The sequence below is a fragment of the Marmota flaviventris genome, chromosome 15 (genome assembly GCF_047511675.1).
Source record: "Marmota flaviventris isolate mMarFla1 chromosome 15, mMarFla1.hap1, whole genome shotgun sequence".
Taxonomy (NCBI): Eukaryota; Metazoa; Chordata; class Mammalia; order Rodentia; family Sciuridae; genus Marmota; species Marmota flaviventris.
Window position 1 is genome coordinate 77,651,853 of NC_092512.1, and position 11,030 is coordinate 77,662,882.

Below are 11,030 nucleotides of genomic sequence, written 5' to 3' on the forward strand. Positions count from 1 at the left end.
AGTTGTTGGTGTTAGGTGAGAAAATAAAATTAAATTGGGCTTTTCAGCGTTTACCATAATAATGCCCCATATCTCTGTGGTATGTGATGATAAGCTGTCTTTGTGTGTTTTCTGTTGCTATAATAGAATACCTGAGAGTAGGTATCTTATAAAGGAATTTTGTTCATATTTCTGGGGATTAAAAAGTCCAATATCATAACACTGGCATCTGCTTAGCATCTGCCAGGGGCCTTACTGCTGGGTCACAACTTGACAGAGGACACATATAACAAGCCAAAGAAAGCCCTTTTTTTATAACAAAGCCACCCCCACAATAATCCATTAATCCACTAATCCACGAATGGTTTCATGTACTCATGAGAACTGAACCCTCATGATCCAATCACCTCATAGAGGTCTCACCTGTCAATACTGCTGTACTAGGGACAAAGTTTTCAACACGTGAACTTTTGGGGGATACATTCAAACCATAATGAGCATATTTACTCTCCTGTTCACAGAGATATATGTCATCTGCCTGACTGTTCCACATGTCTCATTCTGTGATCCAGATTGGGTGTCTTGGTTTGGTTTGATTTGGTTTGGTACCTTGAATTGAACCCAGGAGCACTTAACCACTGAGCCACATCCCCAGCCCTTTTTATATTTTCATTTAGAGACAGAGTCTTGCTAAATTGCTTAGGCCTCACTAAGTTGCTGAGACTGGCTTTGCACTCGCCATCCTCCTGCCTCAGCCTCCCAAGCTGCCGGGATTGCAGGCATATGCCACTATGCCCAGCTGGGTTATGCTTTCTTGACAGATACATATAAATTTCTCCAAGAATTAGAATGCTTGTTGTCAAAGAACTCCAATATTTTAGATTTGCTTAAATGTATCAGTTCATTCCCAGACATTTCATGACATTTGAATGACATATCTATCTTTATATACTAAGCTTCTTTTAAGTAATTGATTTTTTACTGAATTCTTCACAAAAAGGCTTACTAAAAATTTCTTTTTTAATGTAAAATAAACTTTTTTTAAAAAACATTTATTTTTTTAGTTGTAGTTGTACACAATATCTTTATTTTATTCATTTATTTTTATGTGGTGCTGAGGATCGAACCCAGGGCCTCGCACATGATAGGCAGGCGCTCTATCGCTGAGCCACAACCCCAGCCCCCTTACTAAAAATTTCTGAGACCTATTATACATACACACGTCTGTTTATATACATTCCATTTTTAAATTATGGCATTTGTGCAATATTTATTATTATTTTCTCTGAAAACCCTACTACAGTAAAAGGTAAAACATTTTTTTTAAAAAAATAGACAAAGAAAACTGGATAAGAGATTATAGGTGAGAGATATCAATCAATTTTGAGAGACTGGTAAGCAGAAGAAAAGGTATTGGGCAACAAAAAGGAGAAATGTCTAGAGGGTCATGCCCAACTTCATCCAGTTTGATTTGCCTGCAAAGCACCCCCAAAGAGACCACAGCACCACCCAGGGGATTGAAGGGGGAAGCTGCAGGGTCACTCACAGGGAGGCTGAAGGAAAGCTTGAATAGGAGTGGTTAAACTCCCAAGTCTGACTCTTACATCTGGATGAGCCCTTCCCCACACCTTGCCAAAGAAGGAGAGTTCACAGCCCAGAGATGTCCCCAGAGCTATGCTTCACACAGGGAATGAGACACTGCAGCAGACAGCAACCAAGTGCTAGAACAAACAGGGGGAGATGAAGTGAAAGTCTGAAAACAGAATGGAGAGGCCAACCCCTTGAATACAACTATCGTACAAAAATGCCCAAACTCTACCAAATCCTCCCAACCATGTCTGATATTAATGAATTAAAATTGAGATAGGAACTTAATCCCAGAATAAATAGTTAAAGTAGCTCTCAGAAGAAATCAGGGCTGAAAGGACTGGGCATGGAGCTGTAGGTTTTATAATAAGTCTTTTAGTACAATCATGTTTAAAACTTTAAATCATGTATATGTATTCCTTTGAAAAAAATCTAACTATGTCAGATAAAAATTCCAACAAAAATTGGGCTCAAAATTTTTAAATAAAAGTTTAAAAATTGAATGGATTATTGTTTTTATTATCATTCCTAAAAAATACAAAATTTATATAGATATATTCTTCCTTTCAACCGGAAGCATTTAAAAAAAAAAACATAAGAAACTCTCTACTTAGCATACTTGGTACACTTAAAATGTATTTGCATTTTAAATAAAGCTTAAAGGTATACTGTACTCTTTATAATAGCAATATGATAAACCCAAATAGCAATTTCTTTTAAAAATCATGTGAAAAAATTCCCCCCTTTTTTTCTTATCAGAAAATATCTTCATTTAATCGTCACTTGTGAAGAACAAGTTTCTTCTTTTTTTCCCATATTTTCATTGGTACTTTATAGTTGTACTTAATGGTGGGATTTGTTGTTGCCTGTTTATACACACACAATATAACAATATAATTTGGCCAATATCATTTCCCAATATTTCTCTTTTCCCACTCCTCTTCCCTCCACCTGGTCCCTTTCCTCTCCTCTACTGATCTCCCTTCAATTTTCAGGAGATCCCAACTTTCTTTTTATTTTTTCCCCTCTAGTTTCCAGAAAAAAAAATACGACTCTTCACTTTCTGACTTTGACTCATTTTGCTCAACACAATGTTCTCAAATTCCATCCATTTTCCTGCAAACTACATAATTTCATTTTCTTTATGGCTAAGTAAAACTCCAGTGTGTATATATACCACATTTCTTAGTCAGTTCATCTATTAACAGACACAGAGGCTGGTTCTATAGTTTGGCTATTGTGAATTGAGCTGCTATCAACAAGGATATGCATGTATTGCTATAGTATGATAATTTTAATTCTTTAGGACAAACACTGAGGAGTGGCATAGCTGGATAATTGGATGATTCCAGGTTAGTCTTTTGAGGAAACTGCACACTGATTTCCATAGTGGTTGTACTGATTGACAATCCCACCAACATTTTTTCCCACCATCCTCTTCAGCATTTATGATTGTCTGTATTTCCAGTGGCTGCCATTCTAATTGGAGAGAGATGAACTCTTCAGTGTGGTTTGGACTGGCATTTCCCGAATGGCAAATGATATTGAGCATTTTTTCATATATTTGTTGGCCATTTGTATTTCTTCTTTTGAGAAGTGTTTATTTAATTAATTTGCCCACTTGTTAATTTTTTTGGCTTAAGTTTTTTGAGTAGATATTCTGGATGTTAATTCTCTGTCAGAAGAGTGGCTAAAAAAAAAGATTTTTTTCCCATTCTGTAGGTTCTCTCTTCACATTCTTGCTTCCTTTGTACAGAAGCTTTTTAATTTCATTCCATCCCATCTATTAATACTTGATATTATTTTCTGAATTTTAGGAACCCAGTTGAGAAAAATCGTTGCCTCCCTCTATATGCTGAAGTGTTGACCCTGTGTTTTTCTGTAGGAGTTGCATAGTTTCTGTCCTAATTCCTAGGTCTTTGATCCATTTTTTAGTTGACTTTGTGCTGGGTGAGAAAGGTCTAGCCTCATTCTTCTACATATGGATAATCAGTTCTTTCATTACTATTTGTTTAAAAATTCTTTCTCCAATGTGTTCTTGGCACCTTTATCAAGGATCAGATCACTGAATCCATGTGGTTTTATCTCTGTGTTTTCTATTGTCTACCATTGGTCTATGTGTCTGGAAAAACTCCCTTTTAACTAGGAGCCCTAGAATTCCTTTGTAAAGAGAACAAGTAGAAATGTAGCAAGAGGAGTGGTATTCTTATTAGGAGGGAGGGGTTACAGGAACCAAAAGAGCATTAACTAGGAGAACATGGGTAATATGTTGGGTATTATCACAGGTTGTAGATATTTACATCTTTTCTAACTTGATTGCTTCATTCTTACCACACAGACTAAAAAGGGCTAGTGTTTTTCTCCACTACCAGATAACTTGTTGCTGTTTATAGTAAGCTACTTTGCCAACTGGATGAATCATTAAAATGTTCATTTTGTTGCTACTATTTAACATTCATAAATGATAGGCCCCTCATATTTGGAAATACTCAGTCTCTCCCACATTATTGAGTAACACGCAATTCAGTAGTGAATCAATCTACTCCTCTAGGGTGTGCGGTGGGCCGGTTTTTGTAGTCACTGATTCTGGTTTTTGGACACCTCAGAATAAAGGAAGAATGACCTTCTGACCACACAGTTTTGAGATTTGTTTGTTTGTTTTAGTTTTTGGTACCAGGGATTGAACCCAGAGGTACTTAATCACTGAGCCACATCCCTGGCCGTTTTTATGTTTTATTTTCACTAAGTTGCTTAAAGCCTGGCTAAGTTGTTAAGCTTGGTTTTGAACTTGCAATCCTCCTGTCTCAGCCTCCCCAGTCACTGGGATTACAGGCATGCACCACTGCACCCACCTGGCCACACAGCTCTTATTAGAAGATCTAGATATCACAAAACAATTCTCCTGGACGTGGCCTACTAGAGCATATGTTCTTGTGCAGTAGCACAGCCCCGGGCACTAGTAAGGAATTAATCTGCTTTTGCTGCTAGGCAATATTTGACAAAAGAGGAATCCTGTTCTGAATTATGGGATACATCCAATTTATCCATTCTAATAGTTTCTAAAAATGTATCGTTTTAACTTTTCTTCCCTTTTTTCATCATTTTCCCCTTTTAAGTGATGTGATATGATATAACCATATGAGATTTGATATAAACAATAAATTGGACCTTGCCTGAAATTCAATATCACCATTATAAAACTATTCTATACAAAATAGGGGCACCACTAACAATCTATTTTATATAAACAGTGAATCTGGAGCTCACCTCCTATTAGGGTTTGCATATGAAGTGTGTCCCAAAGCTCCTGTGTTAATGCAGAAATATTCAAGATGAAGTGATTGGATTATGAGAGCTGTGATCTAATCACTCCATCCTAGTTTAAATGGACTGAGTGGGTGGTACTGTAGGCAGGTGGGGCACACCTGGAGGAGGTGGGTCACTGAGGGCATGCCCTAGAAGGGTTTATCTTTGCTGTGGCCTCTTACCCACTCATTCTCTACTTCCTAGCCCTGCCTTGAGCTGCTGGGCCCTTGGGCCATGTTGCTCCACCTCAATTCTGGCTCCCCCAAACAATGAATCTGATCAAGATGGACTAAGCCACCGAAACCATGAGCCAAACTAAACTTCTCCATAATTTTCTCGTCCAGCTTTTTGATCACAGCAACACAAAGCTGACTAACACACCTTTGCATGCATAAGACTTGGAAATGGCAATGCACATGGCATATACATATATATATATATATATATATATATATATATATATATATATATATATATAATTTTAGACATGCCTATGTGTACTGCTAACTCAATGCTAGATGTGTGCTAATAATTTAAGAAATGTGTCTTTTTGCTTTTCATCCTTTACATATCTGCTCAACATAGACAGCTCTGCTCAATAAATTTTTATTTTTATATAACTTTTATGTAGCCATATGGCTTGTAAGGCTCTGAGCTAGGGCTGAAGTTTTATTATTTTTCTCTCTCATATATATATATATATATATATATATATATATATATATATATATATACACACACACACACACACACACACACACACACACACACACATACATACACACACTGGGGATCAAACCCAGAAATTCTCACATACTAAGCAAGCAATCCACCATGAGTAGAGCCCCAGCCCTGAAGTTTTATCATTAGGGCCTCACTAAGTTGCTAAGGCTGATTTTGATCCTCCCGCCTCAGCCTCCAAGTTGCTGGAATTACAGGGTGCAATACTCTGCCCCACTGGCCATACAGTTTTTATTAGAGGATTCAGATATCACAAAACAATGCTCCTGGTCATGGCCCACTAGAGCCTCCTTTGATATCTGTGATAGAATAGTAGGTGTACCTTGCTTGATCCATTAAATATTTCAAAGATATCTGATTTTTATAGTTTGATATTTCCAAATTGTACATTACAGTCCATCTCTGCCAAAATAGGATGTGATATTTCTAGAATAGGAACCAGATAGCTCTGTGTTTTTCTCCACTACTGTTTTTCTCTAATTGGTCTTGATTGGTCTCTGTGTACCTGGCTAAAGCAAACCACTTCTTTATATTTTGCTTTCTTTATATGTAAAATGGGGACCAAAGTGCCAGATCCAAAGCTGTGTGCAGAATTTCTCTGATCTCTTTCTTAATGTGCATAAGCACAGATGATTCCTATCCATCATGGATTTTGTTTGTTGTTATTGTTTTCTCAGCACATTTCTGAGGAAAGGAGAGTTCACAGTGAGTTCGTGGGGTTTTCCAAATGAGATTCTGTACCTTGTACAAATTTTGGACATGCCTATGTGTACTGCTAACTCAATGCTTGATGTGTGCTAATAATTTAAGAAATATGTCTTTTTGCTTCTCACCCTTTACGTATCTGCTCAAATATTCAATAAATGAAATTTCCCTGACCAACTTAAGATCAGGTATCTCAGTCAATCGACAGCTTTGCATCATTTTCGCAATCTACTGAATTAAGAGTTAGGGGGAGCGTGAATTCTTAATTTTGTCCTGTCAAATATTTCTGTTTATTCACTGCCTATTCATTAGATAACTTTTCCATGAAGACAGTCTTTAAAAAAAAATCAATAGCACATAAATGTTGACGTGACCAAATTATGTGTCCCATATTTTCAAGAAACAGAATATTCATTAACAACACCAAATGTTTTATTTTAAACTGAACTCCTCTACAATGGACTAGCAGAGTCTGAATTTCTCAAGAGTAAGCATAAGCACAAAACATTACGCAACTGTACTAAATTAAGTAAAACCAAACAGACATTTTTAAATACCAGAAGTTGCCAAAAAAAAAAAAAAAAACCTAGAGTTTACACAAAGACTGCAAGAATTCAACACAGTATTAAAACTTTTGCAATACAATGTAAATCAACTTCACTTTTCCATGACTTATTTGCATATGTATTCTACCTATTAAATAATGGATAAAAAGGAACTCTATAGACATATAGTCTCAATTCCTACCTGCCCATATGAAGGCTAATAATCTATAGCTAACACAATAATTTATCTAGTGATTTACAAACCCAGGGTCAAACTAAACTGAGTCTTATTTAATCCCACATGCATAATAGGCTGCCAATCCCTGCCTCGCTACAGCAATGCCAGGCCTTGTATTTTTCTAACAGTCGTTTCCATCGATCCCAAGACAGCTCCAGGCCCATCTACAGTAGGGATGATGCAGTGGACAGGTGGATCACTTGAATCTCCCTCTGATCCATTACTGAGTTCGTGAAGACAGCTGAAGTTTCAAAGCCAGATGATCTTGATTGTGTTTGTGGGCAAATGTCTACTTCATTCTTGGTGGATAATGTAGAAGTTACTCTAAGTTTAAAACTTTAATTTTGAACAATTACAGAGACTCATAAAAGAATTTTCTGAGTTTTAAGAAAACTTGTAGAATGTTTCCTCGAAATTTGAAAGATAATAACAAAGACTCCAAAAGGCCCCTGAAGACCACCAATCAGAGTTCTGTTCAAATGCCATGTTAGTCATTATTCAAAATGCATTAGAGAGACTGGGGTTGTGGCTAAGTGGTAGAGCACTTGCCTGGCCCATGTGAGCCCTGGGTTAGATCCTCCACACTACATAAAAATAAAGCAAAGGTATTGTGGCCATCTACAACCAAAACAAATTTAAAAATGCATTAGAGATGTAAAACTTTATTATGAAAAAATCACTATTATTCACACCCATGGCAGTTAAGTGTCTAAATTTATATTTTCTAACCTGATAGCTAGGAATAATCTCAATGTTCCTAATAACTTTAAGACCTAAGGAACAAATTCTCATTTTCCAAAATTAGGGGTTGGACTTACCCCACGCAAGGTAGATTATTTCTCTTCCATATATTTTTAAAAGGTATTTTGAACTTAAATAATTGAGAATTTGATTTAAAATACCAGTCAAGCTAGGCAAACAAAACTTCTTGGCAGAATTGTCAAGATCATTGTACTGTCATGTGTAACTAATATAAATAAATAAATAAATAAATTTGCATGAAATATATTTTTTAAAAAACTTCTTGGCAATACACTTTCTCACATGTAATTAGAAATTTTCATTCCTGTTTGGAATTCATTCTAAAGAACAATACCTTTTAAAACTCTGTCATGGATTATCAGAGTCTGGCTAATTTTGCCTCACTTCTGAAATTAACTAGAGATAACTGGCCTACCCAAAGGTCAATCCTCTCTCTTCCTCTGCTTTTGTCTCCCATAAGTAGAGATATAAGTAAGTAGCTCCTGACCAATCTCCCTTGTGAAACCAAAACCAGATATTTACCAAGTTTGCACAGAATATTACCAGATACTGTCCAGGACTAAGGAGTAAAGCACAGGTGATCCATAACTCCTGTAGAATGTGGAAAAGTGTCCTACCAAGGGAAATCTGAGACCTCTGGTCCTCTCAGTTTATTTTCTTTCCCTAGAGAGAAATCGAGAACAATGTGGAATGTGAGGGAAAACAGAACAAAGGAGAAAGCAGATCACATTTCTGATTTCTTTTGATCCTTACAGCAACTTCTGAGATAAGGATATATATATATATATATATATAATATTAACACAGTTCTCTGTCCAGAAAAACAGCATTTACACAAACAATTACAATAAACTAGTCCAAGTTATATTGGACCAATTGGAGCAAAGGGGTGTGGGGGCATTTAAGTCCTTGACAGAAAGCAGTAATGAATAGTGTGTAAAGAACCATTAGCAGGTGCGCTCCACAGCAGCAAATACCTAGCTCAGGACGTTCAGGGCTGGGCATCCAGCTCCTCAAGGGGGCGCTGGAACCTCGCTCCCGGGCTACTTCTCCCGGTCCTGACTTTGGTACCAGGGCAAGTGGAGTTCCCGTAGAGCGAGAGTCAAGGAAGGTTTTCAGGTGAGATCAGGGGTTGGAACCCCGAGAGGCAAAGACGAAGGCCTGGAACAGGGAGCTGGAATCATTATTCTTGGCAGTCACCGCCAGACTCCAGGCTTCTTCATCCCATATCACCCAGGACACACCACACACACACACACACACACACACACACACACACACACCATCCACACCCTGCCGTGCACAGCAGTTGTTTCCGTATTTCAGAGACGAAAAAAAAAAAAAAAACAGGTGTCCTTAGCTGCTGTCCTCATTTCAGAGGGGTGGGCACGGAACGAGCGGGCCTTGGCCCTAGTCCCCAGTCCCCAAAGGATAAAGCCGAGAACGAGCTACCAAGCCATGTTAGGCAGCAAGAGCAAAAAGAGAAAACAAAAAGCAGACAGCTGCTGAAGGCGAGCGCTGAGCCAACGCGTGGGGGCGCCAGCGACACCCTCTTCTCAGTTTGCAAATCGCCCGGCGGGGAGCGCGGGGAAGAGAAAGAGGGGTCGATTTCCAGCAATAATACCTCCCTTCTCCACTACACTTAATGGGTCGCTGTGCCAAGCTCAGGTGTGGATCCCTGCGGTTTTGCTTTAGGAAGCGGTCAGTGCGCGTTCTCGGCTGCGTACTGAGTGTGAGGTGGTCCTCACACTCATCATCATCTGAAGATTTGGTCAACTCAAATTGCGGGCGCAGCCAGTGTGCTTCCTAGTCACTAGGTCTTGGTGGGACCCGAGAATCTGCAACCCTAGGACTCCGGGAAAGCCTGTTGGCGACCAAATTGTCAAACTTCTGGACCCACCGGAGCTAGCAAGGCTGGTGGGGAAACAAGGCGCGCGCGGGGGGTCCTCAGGGCTCCGCGCGGCACACCGTAAGCTGGCGGAGGCTCTTGCGGAAACTGTCGTCCAGGAAAGCGTAAAGGAAAGGGTTGAGGCAGCTATTGGCGTAGCTCAAACTAGTGATTAAGTAGGAGATAGCGATGACAAGCGGGGTCTGCGGGAGGTCGGTGGTGAGCGCCACCACGGTGCTCAGGTGGTAGGGCGTCCAGCAGAGGAGACATACGGCCAGGATGGCCACTACCAGGAAGGTCACTCGCTTCTTGGCGCGATCCAAAACCTTGGCGTGGCTGTGGAGCCGAATGGCACGCAGTCGGCACAGCAGGGTGATGTAGAGGGCACAGATGGTGGACACTGGGATAGCAAAGCCCAGCACCAGCGTGTAAAGGCGACTCGCCCGCCACCATAAGGCCTCGGGCTGTGGGAAAACCAGCACGCACTGGCGCCGGCCCTGCTCCTCGTCGAGCCTGGCGAAGATGGCAAAGGGCAGCACCACAAGCGTGACGAGCCCCCACACCGCCAGGCTCACGGCGCGTGCAGCGGCGTACGTGCGGCCAGCCACCCGGCGCGACTCGGCGGTGGCCAGCACCACCAGGTAGCGGTCGGCGCTCATGACCGTGAGGAAGTACAGACTGGAGAACGTGTTGTATTGGTCGATGGCCACGATGAACTTGCACATGAGCTCCCCGAAAGGCCACTGCCTCAGCAGGAAGTCGGCGATGTTAACGGGCAGCACCAGTGTGAAGAGTTCGTCGGCGATGGCCAGGTTGAGGATGAACAGGTTGGTGACGGTCTTCATGCGGGGCGCCCGCAACAGCACGTACAGCACAGCCGAGTTGCCGACAAGCCCCACAACGCAGATCACCGCATAGACAACCGGCACCGCCACAGCCAGCGACTGTGGCAGCGGCAAAGGCGCGGGGTTGGACGTGTTGGGGCATCCCAGCCCGGGACCCCAGCACGACGCATTGGCCCCGCCGGGTCCCAAGAACGACACGTTATACATCTCGTCAAAAGCAGGAGAGCTGGCGACCCCCAGACTCCCACAGCCTCCCCCTCGCGTCTCCGCAGCTCAGAAGCCCTCGTAGGCACACCGTGTACCGGGACCCTAGCTGCTGCTCTCCAAGACCTTCTTTGGTTTTCCTGGGGAGGGGCGTTTCCTGGCACCCCCCAGAGCACTGTCACTCCGGGATTCCAGGGCTAGAAAGCTGAAATGAAAACACAGATTAGGCT

At 41.1% G+C, this 11,030-nt stretch overlaps 1 protein-coding gene across 1 annotated transcript; it reads right to left on the reverse strand.

Annotated features, from left to right (window-relative positions):
* Window positions 1-9,810: 9,810 nt before the first annotated feature.
* On the reverse strand, window positions 9,811-10,803 carry Npbwr1 (neuropeptides B and W receptor 1). The gene has a single exon (XM_027932782.2). The coding sequence runs from the start codon at window positions 10,801-10,803 to the stop codon at window positions 9,811-9,813; it is 993 nt and encodes a 330-aa protein (XP_027788583.2).
* Between the last annotated feature and the right edge of the window lie 227 nt (window positions 10,804-11,030).